The 17,917-nt window shown below is 63.4% G+C and overlaps 1 protein-coding gene across 2 annotated transcripts; it reads right to left on the bottom strand.

Annotated features, from left to right (window-relative positions):
• Positions 1-1,369: 1,369 nt before the first annotated feature.
• On the bottom strand, positions 1,370-16,473 carry FURIN (furin, paired basic amino acid cleaving enzyme). 2 transcript variants are annotated; one of them, XM_083870988.1, is made up of 16 exons: positions 16,209-16,473; positions 12,959-13,342; positions 9,213-9,311; positions 8,512-8,607; positions 7,823-7,951; positions 7,517-7,593; positions 7,265-7,353; positions 6,897-7,069; positions 5,825-6,037; positions 5,635-5,735; positions 5,403-5,506; positions 5,092-5,209; positions 4,021-4,200; positions 3,794-3,918; positions 3,247-3,363; positions 1,370-3,171 (listed from the first exon to the last, which is right to left on the bottom strand). In XM_083870988.1, the coding sequence occupies exons 2-16, from the start codon at positions 13,136-13,138 to the stop codon at positions 2,603-2,605; spliced, it is 2,370 nt and encodes a 789-aa protein (XP_083727114.1). In that variant the 5' UTR covers positions 13,139-13,342; positions 16,209-16,473; the 3' UTR covers positions 1,370-2,602. The 2 variants fall into 2 exon arrangements, with proteins under 2 accessions (XP_083727114.1, XP_083727113.1); XM_083870987.1 differs by lacking the exon at positions 16,209-16,473 and adding an exon at positions 15,231-15,293.
• Positions 16,474-17,917: the final 1,444 nt, after the last annotated feature.

The raw sequence follows: 17,917 nt of genomic DNA on the forward strand, positions 1-17,917 counted from the left end.
GTACCTGGGGCTCCACTGCTCCTCTGGAGCCTTCACTCAGCACCAGTTCCACCCAGCAAAGCCCCCTCAGCCATGCCTGGTCCTGCCTGACTCCCAGCACCACCCCATGTCGCTCTGTCTCCAAGAGACTGCAGGACACAGAGGGTCCTGTAGCCTCACTGAAGGGTGGCCACCCTGTCTCCATCCCCAAGCCTGACCCTTGTGACTGTGAAAGGCTGCAGGACAGAGCACTCACTGATGGACACCCACAGTGCCATGTCCCCCAGCCCTTGCTGCCAGCCTGCAGACACATAGCCAGGACCACACTCCCTGTGGCAGCCCTGGGCACCTGGACTTCAAAGGGCTTCACTGGTGCCACAGTGGCACTGCTCAGCCCTGGCAGCTGCATCACACGGGGCCAGCTGCCACCACCACTGCCCCTGCCCAATGGCACAGCCCAGGTCAGCTCGACTCAGCTCAGCCCAGCCTCCGCCTGGATGTTTTGGCCTGAGCCCTCTCCTGTGACTGGCAGAGAGGTTCCGGCGCCAGAGCAGTTTCAGTGTCACCTGCAGGACACTGCCGGGCCGACTCCGCTTTCAGAGGAAGGCCGGGAAAAAGCGTCTCAGGCGGGAGCTTTGCTGACTCGCCTTCCTATAGCGGGGCAATGTGGGGTGGCCGCGCCCTGGAGCAGCTCCGAGGCAGGGGCTGGCACGGTACTGCTTCTCCCACCAGCAGCATCCCTTCGGCATCCCCCGGGCAGCGCGGGTCCCCTCCCCGCCTGCCCCAGGCCGGTCAGGGCTGGGCGGCTCTGCCTCTGACCGCAAGTGCAACAGCTCTCTCTGGAAGCCCCGATTGCTGCCCGCCCGCAGCCCCGCCTCGTGAGAAGAGGAAGAGCAGTGAGCACAGGCTGCAGGCTGTGTACGCCACGGGGACCTCGCTCCTGACCACAGGAAGCCGCCGCGGCCCGGGATACGTGCGGCCCAGGGGCTCCCAGAGAGGAGCTGCCTCTGTGACTGAGCTGCGGCCCCAACAGGCTCCTCTGTGGGGGGCTCGGTGAGGCTGGGGAGGGGGGCTGTGTCTGCAGTTTGGCCACAGCGTGAGTGGCCACGGTCCCAGGTCCAGCCTGGCCATTCCTGCACCAGGAGCATCGTGCTCGGGCTGCAGGGTGGTGCTAGACACAGGGGCTGCAGCTGGGCCCCAGGCTGTGCTGAAGGGACTGAACCTCCCTGCTGTGGGAAAGGGGTGCAAGGGCCCCAGGCTTTTCGTGTGCACACACTTGCAGACAGAGCAGATCTGGGTGCCCCTGAGGCCCACGGTCTCCACAGCCAGGCCACAGCCCCAGCCAGGGCACCCACGGCACACAGAGCACAGGCAGCGGAGCTGGTTTGCATAGTTCTGAACATTTAATAACTCAGTCTCTCTAGCGTTATATCCACATCCATTAAATTAAAAACAGGCTCAGGAGGCAGCTCCCGGCTGATTAAATTACAAGAAAAAATTACTGTGCACCAAAAAGTTGTTATAGAAAAATAGTCCTGTGGCCCCTGGCCAGTGGCTCCGTCCATGGCTGGCGCAGGTGGAGCCTACACCATGGCCCCGGTGTGCGGCGGCAGACGGCAGAGGAGCTCGTGGCACTGGCCCCCAGCCCACAGGGAAGGGGCAGCAAGGGGAAGGGCTCCAGCGGGGAGCAGAACAGATTGTCACCAAGTGGGGGCAAGGCACATCGGGGGCTAGGGCTGCAGGAATGCTGGGCACTGCCCAGCACAGGCAGGACGCAGGCAGAGCTGGGGCAGTGCTGGCACTGGCGCTACCTGACAGTCCCAGCCAGCAGCACCTACAGCCCTGCCCAGGGGCAGAACACGAGGGGCCCGAGGCAGCCCCCCAAAGCAGGGACTGTGTGAGGGGTCCCTGCCCAGGCTGTGGGCTGTGCCATGGGCACTGGGTCAGGCGGTGCCCAGTCTGATGCTCCCCGGTGCCAGGGCTCCTACTCGCTGCAGGCAGCGGTGGTGGGATGGGCAGGCAGTGGGCAGCAGCAGCTGAGGCCTGGCCATTATTGCTGTTGAAGGGCACGGGTGGAAGCGGACAGGCCCACGGGAGGTGGCAGGGAGCTGGGACACAACAAACAGAGCCCGAGACACAGAGGGTGGGAGGGGCACGGGGATGCTGTGGCACAGGCTGGGCTCAGCCCTGGGAGCAGAGCCAACCCTGCCCCAGGAGCCCACCCTGAACCATGGCAGCTCCAGGGACTTCACACGCTGCCCACCCTGGAGAACTCACAGGACCCCAAGCAGCAGCCATGTACTCAGCAGGGGAGACACTGCTGCCCATGCAGGGCCAGGAAGTGTCAGGGGCCCCACTGCCACCAAACACCCCAGCATGGGGCACAGGATGGGCACAGGGCCAGGAGAGATGGTACAAGACTGGGACGGTGCTGTGCTGGGGATGGTGCCTGCAGGACCACGCCTAGCCACCCAGACTGGGGCTGAGGGACGGTGCCAGTGGGTGGGAGCCCCAGGCTGCTGCAGTGCAGGAAGGGGACAGGGGCAGAGTCCAGGGCCCCTCAGCCTCGCCTGCCTCAGCCCTGCAGTGCAGGGCAGGGAGGAGGGAGGGGCAGGAGGGCTCATCAAAGGGCACTTTGGTCTCTGATGAAGGCAGTCCTCTCGCTGTGGGCCTCATAATCCTCACCGTCCGACTCAGAGGGACCCTCCTCCTGCCAGATGTCGGAGGGGAGCCCCCTGTAGGAGATGATCCCGCTGTCCAGGGCATACACCTTCACACCCCGCAGGCTGAAGCCTGAGCGTGCTTGCAGCACCAAGAAGATGGTGACAAAGATGATGACGATGAGGATGCAGCTGAGGCTGGCAATGAGGACAGGCAAGTTGACTGGAGGGGGGGCCTCAGCTGGTCCCTCGCCATCTACCAGGGCAGGGGACGCACGGCTGCTCTGTGTCTGGTGGGAGCAGGAGAAGTCCAGGCTGCTGAAGTGAGAGTGTGCAGGACAGGTGAGGCACTGGTTGGGGCCAGGTCCTGTACAGGTGGCACAGGAAGGGTGGCAGGGCAGGCAGAGGTGGGGTGCAATGGGCTCCACGCTGTTCTCCAGGTTGTAGTGTGTGTTCTGGACACCGGGTGCGAAGCCAGGAGGGCAGTGCTTCAGGCAGCTCTTCTGGTGCAGGTAGTATCCCTCCTCGCAGACTGTGGGATAGGCAGGGTCAGATGGGCTGGGGGCTGCTTGTGCCCACATTCCCACCCTGCTGTCCCCATACTCACCCACACAGGTCTGGCTGGGGGTCAGGGTCTTGCAGCCACTGCTCTCCAGCTGGTTGGAGAGGCTGGGGGAGTCGGTGGCCGTCCCATACAGCACAAGCGTGAACTTGGTAAGCGTGCCTGCAACAATGCAGGGTGAGGACCACAGAGGTACCCACGAGACCACTCATGCCCCTGACAGGCACAGGGAGGGGGCACACGCTGGTCCCCATCTCAGCTGCCAAGGGACAGCAGGGTTGTGCCCACTACCTGGGAGAATGCCTCTTGTGGGGTAATGCCCCTGCACAGGAGCCCCAAGGGGAGGAGGTCAGCATGGGGTCTAGCATGGGGAGCTAGCATGGGGCCTCCTTCTGCCTGGACTCCCGCTGCCCCAGAGGGGCTGCAGCACCATCCCACATGCCCAAGTCCAGCCTCTCCCCAGCCAGATCACCCAAAACATCCAAGATGTTACTGGCCCCTCACAGCTCAGGAGCAGGGGGGAAGCTGGGTGACCACACAGCTCACATCCCAGACTTGAAGGGAGGCAGTGGATGGGGAAGCACACCCCTACCATAGTTCTTGGCATCACTGGTGTTCTCAATCTCCAGCACCCACTCCCCAGAGGGGTCCTCATCCCACGAGTGTGTTGTCATGAAGGCCCAGTCATTGAAGCCATCGGCCGAGAAGTCGTGCGGCCTGAGCAACAGAGGCAAGATGTGTGTGTCAACATATCCCAAACTCACCTGTGCCAGCCTAGGCCAGGGGCCAGCCTGGGGCACCCCACAGCCCAGCACCCACCTGGCAGCCAGGAGGGTGGAGCGGGTGCCCATGGGGCTGACCAGGTGGATGGCCAGGTCCCCCCGCCGGTTGTAGGACAGCGTCAGCCTGGCCTGCGCGTGCTCCAGCCGGCTGATGTAGTTGGCTTTCCCCAGGCAGGCATCCACTTTCCGCCGTACCTCGAGGCGCTTCCCAATGTCCCTGCCAAGGACAGGCATGGTTGAGGCCAGTCTCACACCAGGGGGACATGCCACAGTCCCCATTTCTTGCTGTGGGACTCTGCAGCTGTCCTGGGGACTGGGCACCAGGGCAGCCAGAGCGGGAATCAAACCCGCAGCGGGTCAGAGTGGCACCACCACTGTGCCATTCCCAGACGGGTGCAAGTAGGAGAAGGAGTGCCCCAGCTCCTGGGCATGAGGGGGAACTGCGCTGCCCAGCGCTGCCTCCCCAGGCACCACTCCATGCAAGCCCTGAATAGTCCCTTTATTCACGCACTGCAGGCCAGCTACACCCTGCATGGCACTGCCAGGGATGGGATGGGCAGAGCTGTCCCCATCCTGCTGCTGGCGTGTGGCTGCTCCCCCAGCACAGGATGTGCCTGCTGTATCCACACAGGGCTGGCTCCCCTGGGGGGGTCAGGGCAGGGCCCAGCCCTAGCTCCCTTCATGCACAGAAACATGATCCCCCCACCCAGGAGCCCCTAGGGCGTGCCCTGGCCACAGACAAGACTGCACATGCTGCACTGTGGCAGCAGCAGCCAAGCAGGAGTCAAAGGAGCTTCTGTCTGCCCCCTGAAAAGCCCCTCTGTCCAGGATGACTCGTGCTGGCTGCACCCCAACCACAGCGCCCCAGCCTGCCCACATTCACTGGCCCAGCCCCACAGCGGGGAGGCTCATCAGTGACGTCAGTGCTGGATGGCTGGAGGTGCCTTTCCCAGCTCTCCATAGGTTCTCACAGGAGGATGCTCCAAGGGTCTCAGCAGCAGTTCAGCCCCCGAGATTGTCCCCACTCCCTGCTCGGGGCCCAGAGGCTCCCAAGCTGCTGTGCAGAACAGACGCCGAGTGATTCTCTCCTGGGCTCACCAGCCTGTACCTGGGCTCTGCAAGGATGTCAATGACACACTTCCTCTGAGGTCCCACCGTGGTCCAGTTCTTGGCCAGGCTCACCATGGCCCCGGCATCCAGCAGCCCGTAGCCATATGAGTGGCTGACTGTGGACAAAGAGGGGGTCAGCGCTGCTCCTGGGGTACCCAGTGGGGGATGTTTGCCTGGCCACACTGCATGCTCACTGCGGCCCTCCTGGTGTCTCCTTCACCCCACAGGGCTGCCAGGGCACTCTGCCTCAGCACCTCAAGCCTAGTGGTACATGTGGGAGACCCTGGTCCCACCCCAGCACCCCAGTACCTTTGCGGCCAACACCATTGGTGATCCAGTCATTGGCATTCAGGTGAGCTGGCTTCGAGGTCTGCACCACCAGGTGCTGCATGTCCCGCCAGGTCAGGTTTTTGCTGCAGGGAGATATGGAGCTCAGGTCAGTGCTAGTTCCTGCTGGCCCCAGGCAGGTCCACATCCAGGTCCCACTGCTGCATGGGGTTGGCACGGCCCTCCCATCCAGCCCCCTCTGTCCTGCCCTTACTTGGCTTCCAGGGCGAGGGCGATGATGCCAGCGGCCAGGGGCGCAGAGGCCGATGTCCCAGTGTGCAACTCAGTGCATTTCTGTCTGAGGTCAGTCGTCACCTGCAAGGAGGAGCGCCAGGGCAGGAATGCTGCAGGGACATCCCACCCCCAGAGCCCCCAGCCTGCGGACAGCAACAGCCCCCACTCACAATCTGCTTCTCATTCTGGTTGCCGCTGCTGTAGGTGGTGGCGAGGGTGGAGGAGCAGGCCTCGCTGTACCAGGGCACGTTGCCGTACTGTGTGGTGCTGCTGATGGACAGTGTGTAGATGCTGTTGGTGTAACCGTCACAGTTGCAGCTGTCATGCTCTCGGCCCCCATTCCCAGATGCCCAGACGAAGATGGAGCCCAGCCCGTTTCGGCCCTAGCAATAGAGGCAGGGTGAGGGCAAGCACCAATACTGCCACACACAGGAAACCCCAGGCTGGAGCTGGGAGCAAGTGGATGGTGCCAGCCTGAGTCGGACAGACAGAGCAGATGCAGCTGGGACACAGGGGACAGCATGATAGCCCAGCCACAGCCCACCAACCTGGGTGCCCTCACCACCACAATGCCTATGGAGGGTGCCCAGCACCTTGCTGAGGCTCCAGGGCTGTCCCAGTGGGTGACACACCAGACAGCAGGAGGCCCAGACAATGTGAGGCTTCCAGGAGCCCAAGTCTTTTTCTGCTCAGAAGTCACCTGGCCTGACTCAGTCTGCATGAGACTGCAGTGCCTGGCAGAGCTGCAGGAGCCCACAACACAGTCCCGGCCATGCCTTGGCCCCAAAATGTGGCAGCCACTGTGGCAGAGGACATGACAGAGTCAGCATGGCACCACATACATCTCCCTGTAGGGAATCCTTGGCAGAACATGAAACAGTTCCCCAGGTGGGCAACACTGCCAGCACAAAGGGACAGTGGGGGAGGATGGGTGGAGGAAGCAAGGGTGAGCAGCTGGCACAAAATCAGACAAGAACCAGGAGAGGGCTTGGGAGAGCAGGGAGAGAGCATCCCACACAGGAGCCCTCACAGCGGTGAGATAACACCACATGGGAGGAGTCCTGACTCAGAGCCATCACACAGAAAGAACAAGAAAAACTAACAGAGCCTGATCCTAGAGATGGGCTGGAAGATGGCTCATCCTGGGAGGGCCAGGGTAACAACCAGGGCAGGCAGAAGGAAGTAAGGCCTGGGAGGAGGGCAGGAGGAAGGCCAGCTCCCTCAGCAAACCTTCCTCCTCACCTGGCTGACCCCACGGAAGAAAGCCTCCTCTGCCAGCCGGGCCGGGCCATCCACGGTCTTGCCGTCGTCCTCAGGGCCCCAGCTGGCACTGTAGATGTGGATGTGGTTGGGGTTGAGACCCAGGGAATGGGCCTCCACAGCATCCGTCACCTCCCCATCCAGCATGCGCACACCTAGGGCCAGACAGCAAATGTCACAGGCGACCAGCTGGGGCAGAGTGGCCAGGGTGTCACTGGTGAGACCCTCCACCCCCTACTGCCACCTGTGCCACGGGCTGTCACAGGGCTGCTGCAGCAGCAGTGCCAGGGTCCCCAGCTCAGCTGCTGCTGCTGCTCAACGCCCACAGCGCAGGGCAGGGCAGCACCCACCTCCGATCCTGGCATTGTATGCCACACCAACACCACAGATCCCGTTGTTTGCCACAGCAGCCACTTCCCCAGCACAGCGTGTGCCATGTCTGCAACCAAAACAGGACAAAGCACGGTGATAAAGGGTGCGAGGAGCACAGGGGTTGGTACAGCTTCCAGCCTCACAGCTTCCAGCAGCCCATGTGGGGTGGCACTGCACTAAGTCCCTGCCACACTTAGGCTCTGTATCTTCATCCCTCCCCTCTGCCTCACCTGTTGTCATTCATCTGCGTGTAGCGGGGCTGCGGGTCTGGGTCCTGGTCATTGACATCAAAACTTGCCCCTGGGTCCTGGAAGACAAATTAGACACTTGGAGACTGTCTACCTTAGCCACCAAGCCCCATTACCCTTACTTCGTGCTTGCACTCCACGGCCTGAGGCTGAGTTGAGCAGGGCAGGCAGGCTCCAATCCCACCATGGAGGGCACCAGCCCTGTACCAGCTGTGGGGTTGCCCTGCAGGGACACTTGCCCACACCAGCTCTCTTGGCACTCTGCCCTGCACCATCACCCAAACTCACATAGTTGGCCTCCAGGTCAGGGTGGTTCTTCTCAATGCCGTCATCCAGGATGGACACCACTATGCCCTTGCCCGTGTATCCCTGTTCCCAAGCCTGACGCACATTCAGGTCCCGCTGGTTTGTGTTGTACTGTCAAAAGAAGCCTTGGGACTAGGAGATGCACCCAGCCGTGGCCACTGAGACAGGTGTGTGCCCAAAACCCACCCAGTTCTCACCCTGCTCTTCTGTGGTTTGTGATGAGGAACCCCAGGGACCTGGGCACAGGGTTGGGCACAACTAGCTGAGAAGGGCTGCTCTGAAAGTAAGACTGAGCCCCAGACTGGTTTGAGTCCCACAGACAAGGCACCCCTTGCAGAGATCAGGCTTGTGCCCAAGCTCCAGGAAGCAGGCAGAGGGATGGACCTATTCGTGGGCCAAGCAAAAGGCTGCACCTACTAGTCTGGCCCTGGGCTCCCCCCAGCCCTCCCAGCACTCCAGCCAGGAGCCACAGCTCTGCCAGCAGAGCCTCTTCCCTGGGGTGTTCCCATAACACAGCACTAGGTGGCTGCCCCAGGCTTTCCCCCTTCTCCTCCTCCCTCCTGCCAGCCCAGCAGCCACTGCCTGACATCACTTCCTAGGTTGCCACATCTGTGTCCCCAAACTCAGATCCGGAATCCTGAGCATGTGCCCCTTCCTCCCCCGACACTCACCAGGTACCACTGCTGTGGGAACTTTGGGTCCGTGGGCTCCATGAAAATGTCTCTCTTGGTCCTGCGCTTTGCCACCTGCTGCTCCAGCCACTGCACCTAAGGGCAGAGAAGGCGTGGGGCCCCCTGCCAACCCCTCATGCCATGAGTTCCCCATGACCCCAGCCCTCAGCCTGCCTGGAGGGGCTCTCCCCAGGAAGCTCATAGTCAGCTCTGGACCTGTCAGAGCTACTGCCACCCCCAGTCCTCCCCTCCAGGCCCCCTGCCTGGCTGTGCCCTGCAAAGGCTGTGCTTCAGTGGAGCGGGACGGTCAGAGTGCCAAGCTCCCCTGAGACACGGGCTGCTGAGAGCTGCCACACCACACACCTTCCAGGGCCTGGGCTGAAGCCAGACACTGGGGAAAACAGCAGCCCCCACACATCCCTGCTCTGGGATCTGTTTATTGCCCTGCACACCTTGTCTTGTGTACAAGTACACAGAGCTCTCCTGGGAACAGAAGCTCTCCCTGGTGCTGGGTTTGCAACAACCCACAGGCCAATGATGCTGGGTCCACCAACCCCCTGCCCTTGCCAGACACGTGGTGGGCTCCCACCTGCCTCTGCCAAGGAACGGTTAAGGCAGCTCAGCCTTGTCTTGTGCCCAGCACTGGCTCTCAGGCCCTTGTGAAGGGCCCGGGACCAAAGTCAGGCCCTCCTCACTCGTACCTGTGGCTCCCTGGCCAAGCGGCTGTGCCAGGGCTGGTGGGGCGACAGAGAACGCTTCACCACACCGCGGTGCCGAAAGTGGTAATAGTCACCAAAGATCTGCAACAGAGAAATGCTGCTCATGGGACAGATGTGACAGCCCCGTCTCCCTGAGTCTCTACACCCCATATCTGCAATCCTGAGCTCCGGGGCAGTCATGCACAGGCTGGGCCCCCCACACCAGAGTGGCTGGCGAGGCTTTTGTCAAGTACTCAGGGCAGGACTTCCTGTGAGAAGCTGTGGCAGCTGGTGACAAGGCAGTGGGAAGACCCTGGAGTACCAGAAACGCAGCCACTGTGCACCCCACCCTCCCACAGGTCCCCACATGGCAGCAAGTCTCACATTGCCCAAAAAAGCTGCTGCCCTGGCAGGAAGGCCCCAGACAAGCAGTGGCAGAGGGACAGGCCTTTCAGAGTCAGCCTGTGAGAGACACCAGACTCAGGAGACAAACCCACTGCTTCTCTCCCAGTGCCAACCAGCTCATTTCTAGAAGGAGGTCCCAGTGGCTCCAGGCCCCACAGCCCAGGTGGTCCCAGCCAGGGCAGGGTCTGCACCAGCCTCTACACCTCTGAACAGGCTGCTGGCTTCTCGCCAAGTGCCCCACTGGAACACCCACCCAGTGCCAGCCTCTACCTGGGGCACAGCCAGTGTCAGTGGGGCAGAGCAGGAGGCAGGCAGGCATCCAACCCCAGCAGTGTCCAACTCCCACTGCCAAGCAGCCGTGCTGTGCTCACCCCAGCTCCACTCCCATGTGGGGACAGCCCAGACTGGGACTCCAGCACAGCCCAGCTGGGGCAGGATGGGAATTCAGCACAGCTGGTGGGGCCAGGAGGCCATGCTGCTGCCCAGATGGTTATTTTTAAATCCCAAACCCTCTCCAGTACTGTCATTTCCGTGTCCCCTCCCGCACGTCCTGGGGCTGACAGACACAGTGGCCCCACCCTGGCCGCCCAGGGCCTCCAGCCCAGCAGCCTGCCCTGACTGGGAGAGGGGGCCAAGCATGAACCCAGCCCCCTGTGAGTCACAAAGCCCAGGCAGCAGCCACAGGCAGGATCCAGCTGCCCAGGCGGTGCCAGAGCTGGAGGGGCTGGGCTGCAAGGGTTGTAGGAATAGAAGAACATCTCACCCTCCTCCATCTCAGCCTGCCCCAAAACAGTCTGTTTAGGGCTAACAAATCTCCCCAGCTTATCAGAGCTCTGCAGATGTGCTGCCAATTTGGACAGACTGGGCTGAGCAAGGTGCACCCAGCTGAGCACCCCCAGGCCCAGAGCAGAAGCCAGCTCTGGAAGGGTGCACACTTCAGCACAAACCCTGGACCTGCTCCTCTGGTACCCTGTGTTCCCCCAGGACAGCCCAGGGTGCCTGTCAGTTCAGAGCCCTTGAGGAGCTGTCAAGGTACAAAGCCTCTGCACAGGGCTGGTGGGGGAATGCAAGCTGCAGGCTGGTTGCCCTCCCTCATCATCCCTCACCCTGTTACAGGGGTATGGACAGTGTCCAGATTGTTCCTGCACGCAGATGACAGCTCTGACTGGTCATCCAACTGGATTAGGTCTGCACTGACACTGGTGGCAGCCAGGAGCTGGCCAGCCCACACACTTCCACCCTAATCTCCACCGTTCCTGTCTTCAGCAAGGGCAAAGCTACCCCCCAGCACGTGTCCTTGGTGCCAGTTCAGCGCTGCTGCCCAACCCCTGGCCACAGCTCACACCTACCCTGGCCAGTCCCAGGGCTAGAAGGCTGCCTGCATGCCTGACCATGGCCCCGGGAGTGGAGCAACATGCTGCACCTGCAGTGTGGGAGACAGGACCACCTCTCCCAGCATGGCACTGTCCTGCCACCACAGCCAAGGATGGCACCATCAGTGCCCTTCCCCAGTGACCCCAATCCCAGCTGTGGGGGCAATGCCTGTGCCCCCTTCTCTGTGTCCCCCTCAAGGCCCCTGTGCCCTCCCTCAAGCCCTCCCCAAGGCCACTGGGACCAGTCATGGGCCCTCTGCCTGAGGTGCCACTGGTTCCCACCCCACAGGCAGCAGTGGAGCCAGAGGTATGCCAGGACAGCACAGCTTTGGGGACAGTGTCCAGACCCCAGGCTGAGGCCAGGATCCTCTCAGATAAGGACTCTGGGGCCCTCTCACTGGGGCACTGTCAGATACACCCGGACCCCACACTCCCAGCCTGGCTGCACATCCTGTCCCAGTGGCAGCAGTCCAGAAACCTGCGAGGGAAAGCCAGGCTCCTTCCAGCCCTGCTTTTCCCACTGGACTGCCAGGACCCCTCTGCAAAGCCCTGGCCAGCCAAACCTTGTCCCGCAGCACAGACAATGGGACAGGCTCCAGAACAGGAGAAAACATGCCCAGACCAGAAGCTCCTGCCACAGCCTGGGCTGCTACAGCATGTGGGGCTCTGCCTGCAAGGGCAGGCTCACTGCTGTGAGAGGATGGGGAGCCGGGAAGAGGTGCCAGCCTCCAGCCACAGAACCACAGCATGGGGAGAAGACAAGGGCAGAGCTGGCACAGAGCATCTGTGGCTCACAGGGATGGAATTCATGACAGGCCTGGGCTCTCACCTGAAGCACAAGGCCCCGCACTGTGGAGATGAAACCACAGAACCAGTGTCCCTTGGCCCTGGCAGCCAGGCCTGGGATCAGGCACCACAGCACGATGGGAAGCACTGCCAGGAGCAGGCTGATGGTACCTCAGCCCCATCCCCACTCCAAGGGGTCTCATCAGAGATCCAGTCTGGTGGGACATGCCACTCTCCCAGTCCCCTATGCAGGACAGTGCCTTGCCCTGACAAGTTCTTTCCCCTGAGATCTGCTCTGAGCCACTTCCACACTGACAGCAGCTGCCCAAGGCCATGCCATGGCCCATCCAGCGTGGACACCCTCACTGGGTGTAGCCACAACCCCCACAGTTGACTCCTATGGCACCAGTCCCAGAGGACCCAGAGGGCCCTGTGTACCCAGTGCCCACACAGGGCTCCTTTGGGTGGCAGGACAAGGTCCCACTGGCTCCTGCAGCAGTCACCTTCCTACTGCCACTGCTCCCAGCAGCTGCTCACAGCAAGGTCCTGACACCACAGCCACCAGTTGTGCAATTTCCTCTGGGATTTCACCCTGCACTTCCTTCCCGGAGAGACAGCTCACTCCCAGCACAGCCACGCACACTGGCTGACAGCAGGGAAAGCTGAGCGCTGGGAGAACCTGCTGACACACCTTATGTCAAGGACAGTTTAGGGGTAAGAATACACAACTGCTGTCAGATCCCCTCTGGGGATAGCTGAGAGGTGCTGCTGCTGTCCCGCTGAGCCGAGGCCACGCTGCACTGGGCAGATTGCTGTGGGGAGCAACAGTGGAATCTGGAAGCCCTCTCATCCATCATCACACAGCACTTCCAGCCCAGTTCCTTCATGCTAGGATGGGCTTTTCCTCCTTCCCCATCCAGCAGGCAGTGTGCTGTGCCACGTTGTGCCATTCCATCTGACCAGAAGGTCCCAGTAACAGGGGGAGGCTCTGGCTCCACACAGTTAATTGCCACCATCAGGTCAAGGCAGCAGATACTGGAAGGCCACAGTAAACAGGCACAAACACAGTGGCTCTGCTGCCAAAAAGAGCAGGCCCCAAGCCAGCTCTGGGACTAAGTTCAGGGCCTCCCCAGACCACGGCAGAAAACACTAGTTCCACAAGAAGACAGAAAGCAGGAGACTTACCGGGCCTAGGTTGAGGAATCCATGCTTCCTGGCCAGCCTGTCAGCCTCCTGGGGTCCTGCAGGGACGAGCACAGCCCAGGTGTTGGTGTAAATATGCTGGGCCAGCACGTCCTGGTCCAGGAGAGTGAGGGCAACCACCAGAGTCCAGAGCAACAGCAGCGCGCAGGGCCTCAGATCCATCAGAGTATCGGGGTTCCTCAAGCCGGGAGCAGGAGGGTCCTGGCAGCAGGAGGGTCCTGGCAGCAGGAGGTCCAGCAGCCTCCCAGCGTCAGCACTCCGAGGCACACCGGCCTCTCTGCCCTACTGGTCCCAGCTCAGCCCGAGCCCACATGGGGCCAAGCCCACAAAAGCACAGGAACAGACCGTCCAGGACAGAAGCACGATCTGCAGAGAGACACGACAGTGGTCAGGCCCAGGGCACCTTTCCTCAGACCCAGGGAGGGCAGGCTGCACCACGCCAGGACGTGGGTCAGCCACTGGAAAAGGGGCCTGGGCACACAGCACCGCCTGCCCCCCACAGCACACGGACAGCCAAGGAGCCGCCTGGCCTGGCGGGGTGCCCACACGGCTGCTCCTGCATGGAGATGCTGTTTACCTTGCCTATTACTCAATGTTTGCTTATAAACACAGGGAGTCAACCAGCCCGAGAGGAGGGCAGCAAAGCAGGGGAAAGGCGAGGTAAAGGACACTGTTCCTCCTGCTGCCGCTACCCCTGCTCCAGCTGGGATGGGACTGTCTGGGTACAGAGGTGGGAGCGACCACGAGAGGTGGGCCTGCCTCTCCAGTCCCAAGGGGAGACCAAAGGAGATGTCCCCAGGGGCTGTGTGAGGAACCCCAGCACAAGGAGAGACTGGAGGGAGGAAAGTCAAGGGGAGCTCCTGGTCTCCAGCTAGCACAGCCTCTCATCCCCACAGCCACTGACCAGGCAGCCCCTGGCAGCCACGGCAAGCACTGTGCTGCTTGTCACCAGCAGCAGCTCAGCTCTGCCCTTCCTCTGGAGCACAACATGGTGACACCGGTGTGACTCATCCCCACAACCCGCTGGAAACCAGGACCAGGAAAAGGGGCAGACCTTCACCTCCAGCACGAACCCAGGGATGCCCAGGAACAGCTCACACCTCGTAGGAGGGCAAACGCAAGAAACTTGTAGGGAAAGAGCAGGGAGTGACCCACCCAGCGTAAGGGAGCCCACGAGATGATGGTGCCAGGATAAGCTCCACACCCGGAGCTCCAGAGGGACCCTGGACTATCTGGTCATGTTTCACAGACAGCTGGAAAGGTGAGGGCCGGCAGTGCCCAGAGGAGCCACATCGCCCTCGGTCCAGAGGCGGCCACAGTGGGCTGGCAGCCTGGGGCTCGGCCAGAACAGAGAGCTCGGGCAGCCCCGGAGACCCTGCCGTAGGCCAGGACAGCGCAGGGACTCGAATAACGGGGTGTTTTCACAAGTGACCGCATCTCGACCAGCCCCGGCCGGGCCGCGCCGTCGAAGCGCCCAGAGCGGTGAGCACCCGCCGGAGGCTGCACGGGAGCCCCGGGGCCAGAGTGCCAAGGCCACAGCACAGCGGAACACTGTCCCCACGGTCTGCCAGTGTCCGTGCCCACACCTGACCCCCGGGCCGGGCACTTTCCCCACCTCGCTGGGCCCGGCGCCAGCGGTGACCGCCGCACGTGGGGAGAGCCCGGACCCCGCCGGGGAGAGCCCGGACCCCGCCGGGAGAGCCCCGATCCCGCCGGGGAGAGCCCCGATCCCGCCAGGGAGAGCCCCGATCCCGCCGGGGAGAGCCCCGATCCCGCGGGGAGAGCCCCGATCCCGGGACGCATCCCCCCCGGCCCCGCCGCCGGCGACCCACCGCGTGCCGGGACAGCCCAGAGCGCTCCCGGCCCCGCTCCCGGCCCGGCCGGCGCTCGCTGCCCGAGGACCCAGCCCCGCAGAGCGGCCCCCCGGCGGCCCCGGGCAGAGCGGCGGGCCCGGGCCTGCACCCGCGGGGCGGCTCCGGGGCCGGGGCCGGGGCGGGACGCGGCCTGGCTCCCCTCGGCGGCTCCGGCTGCCCCCGCCAGCCCCGGGAGGGCCGCCCGGCTCCCCGCTCGCTCCCGGGCCCGCAGATCCCCGCAGATCCCCGCAGATCCCCGCTCTGAGCCCGGGGCTGCCCGGAGATCGCGGCCCCGCCGCTCTCCCCGGCCCCGCCACCGCCCGGCCCCGTCCGGCGGGGCAGCCCCAGCTGTCAAACCGCGGCCGAGCCGCCCCGGGCCGGTGCCGGCGCTGCGCCCTTACCGCGGCCTGCCCTGCCCTGCCCTGCCCGCCCCGCTCCGCTCCGCTCCGCTCCGTCCCGTCGGCGGCCGGGCCCGTCTGTCGGCGGCGCCGCGTCACGCCGCGGGGCGCCCGGAGCGCCCGCCCCGGAGCCGGGCCCGGCCCAGGCAGGGGCGGCCGGGGCGGCCGGCGGGGCCCTGTTTACGCCGCGCAGCTGTCAGCGCCGCCCCGCCCCACGGCCGCCACACCGGCCCCGCGCGGCTCCTGGCCCGGCACGGCCCGGCCCGGCCCGGCCCCGCCGCTGCTCTGCCGGGCGCCGCCGGATGCCGTCACGGCCGCCCGCCCCTCCCGGCCCGAGCTGCCGGCACAGACCCCCGCAGCCCCTCCGCGCCGCGGCCACAACCGGGGCCGGTCTCCGGTGTCAGTACCGGGCACGGCCCGGGCCCTGCGCGGCCTCCCCTGCACCGAGCACGGGGCTGTCCCCGCCAGCCGGGGTTCCTCTGCCCCGGCCCGGGCTGGAGACCCGGGTCTGCTGTGAGAGCCCGGAGCCTCCGGCGCTGCCCAGGGGTGTAAATAAGGGTGTATTCACCGCCTGCAGGGAAGGGCACACAGAGATGCCCCGTCCCCCATCTGCCGCAGCCAGTGCTGCGCTTTGCTGCGACATGGGGCTGGCAGGACACGAGCCCACCAGATCGGCCTGTCCCAGCCCTGCAGATCCCGCAGCGGGAGTTCCCCGGCCGGGCCGAGGGAATCACATTTCCATGAGGTCCCCTGCTACAGCCCCAGGCCGGTGTGCAGCAGCCTGACAGAGGTCCCTGTGCTAAGGAACGACACAAGGAAAACCTGTCAGCCCCGTTCCAAGAGAGAGATTTCCACCAAGGAGAAAAGGTGAGAAGTGAAACACAGCTGTCATTTGTAAAGAACAACCCACTGTGGGCACGGGACCATGTCCTTAGCAAAACAAATGCTGCAGAACCCAAAGTGACCTGAACCCGAACTGACCTGAATCCTCCACACCTGCGACGAGTCTGGCAGCCCCCGGCAGGAGCAGGTCCTAGTGCTCTTTACAGAGAAAAGGAAGTCACTCAGAGACCATGATCGAGATCGTGAAGCATTAGCAATCACACAGGAAACAGTCACCTTGGTAACCGAGATGCTGAGAACAGCCCAGAAAATCTAGCACAGGGCACGTCGCTGTGCTAAACTGGGTTAGTTCTGCAGGGCAGCGCCCTGACCGCAGGTAATCGGGCCGGGCCTGGCATCCACCCCCGAGTGCTGCACCAGAGATCACCAGGCACAGGGGCTGTGGTGCCCCAGACCACCTTCAGGCCCTGCCAGGGGCAGAGGGCACCCATCAGACAGGCAGCACTCACCCCCGTGTCACCGCAGCACGCTCAGGAGTCGTCCCTGGAGCTGGTGAGCCCAGGCCAGCCCTTGGGGGAGCAGGAGGCCAGCTGTGCCCCATGGGGTTATATGGAGGACACACGGACAGGGGCAGATCCGGAGTGGGTGGTGGGAGGGAGAGTGGGAGGCGGGCTGCCTGCCCCACCCATCAACTTTATCTCTGGATGCCTCCTTTGGGCGCTGGCAGCCGTGCCTGGACAGGTGAGGAGCTGCTGCACCCTGTGACACGCGGGGCTGAGCGGGGCTGACAAAGGGCCCTTGTCACCGCGGGCTTATCGCGGCGCTGCGGGGCGGGCGGGCAGGAAACACCGCGCTCTTACGCAAACCACCGGCCTGGGACCCGCGCTGACCCCAGAGCCCTGCCAAAGAAAACGCCGGGTCGGGAAGCACCTGTCTGCAGGCGGCACAACGCCACGGACGGGGAGGAGACCCACTGCAGAAGGAGCAGAGAGTGCGGGCACCAGCACGGATCTGAGCAGCTGCTGTGCCCCGCTCAGCTCACAGGGATGCCGGGCACGCCTCTCTGCCCCCAGCCATGATGCAGCCAGGGGGTGAAACAGCTACGGCCGTGCCCTGCCAGGATCATGAACCCTCCTCTCAGACTTGGGACCATGGCTCAGAGGCACCAGTGCAGCCCAGGAGGCAGCAGGAGCAGCTGCTCCATGCGGCAGTGCCCAGAAAACTGGCAGCACTACTGGACTGCCCCGTCCTGCGAGGTCTGCCCTGCCAGGATCCTCTGGGGTTCTTTCTCACTACAGCCACAGGGGCCAAACTGCTCACTGGGAGCTGGAGAGAGTCCCCCACACTACCCTTCACTGAGCACACTGTGGTGTGTCTTGGCTGTGCACACAATCAATAGAAACCCACTTTTATGGAAAAATCAGGTTCGTTTTTAGCTTTCAGGTTGCAGAATACAGCTGCCCATCTGCCCCAGCTCCCTGGGAGTCAGAGCAGCACGGGGCTGTACCCCTGCCTGCAGGCACCCAGCCTGGAGGACGTGCAGGATTGCAGGTGAGAGCAGCCAGTGAGTGGGCAACAGCAGGAAAAGGGCAGAGAGCCCACACAGAGAAACCAGCAGAGAAAACCAAGTAACAGGCAGCAACAGCAGGCAGAAACATCTGGATGGACCAAATCAATACCAAAAGGTTTACCCAACACAAAGCAGCCTGCTGTGCCCCCCTTGCCAGAGGTGAGCCCACAGCCCCTCTGCTGTGCTGTCCAGCCCTCACACTCTCCCAAAGCTAAGGCTGGAGCCCCTTTCCCTGGAGTCTCTCCAGTCCATCCCCTCCACACTGGATACCACCAGC

The sequence above is a fragment of the Zosterops lateralis genome, assembly GCF_965231275.1.
Source record: "Zosterops lateralis genome assembly, chromosome: 13".
In the NCBI taxonomy this organism is placed as follows: domain Eukaryota; kingdom Metazoa; phylum Chordata; class Aves; order Passeriformes; family Zosteropidae; genus Zosterops; species Zosterops lateralis.

Bases quoted from the DNA above. Each gene is read 5' to 3' on its own strand.
- FURIN (XM_083870988.1), bottom strand. From the start codon at position 13,138: ATGGATCTGAGGCCCTGCGCGCTGCTGTTGCTCTGGACTCTGGTGGTT. The intron at 7,952-8,511 runs GTGAGTGTCGGG...TTCTTTTGACAG, and splicing joins TCCCACAGCAGTGGTACCTG to TACAACACAAACCAGCGGGA. The intron at 5,507-5,634 runs GTAAGGGCAGGA...ATCTCCCTGCAG, and splicing joins GCCCTCGCCCTGGAAGCCAA to CAAAAACCTGACCTGGCGGG.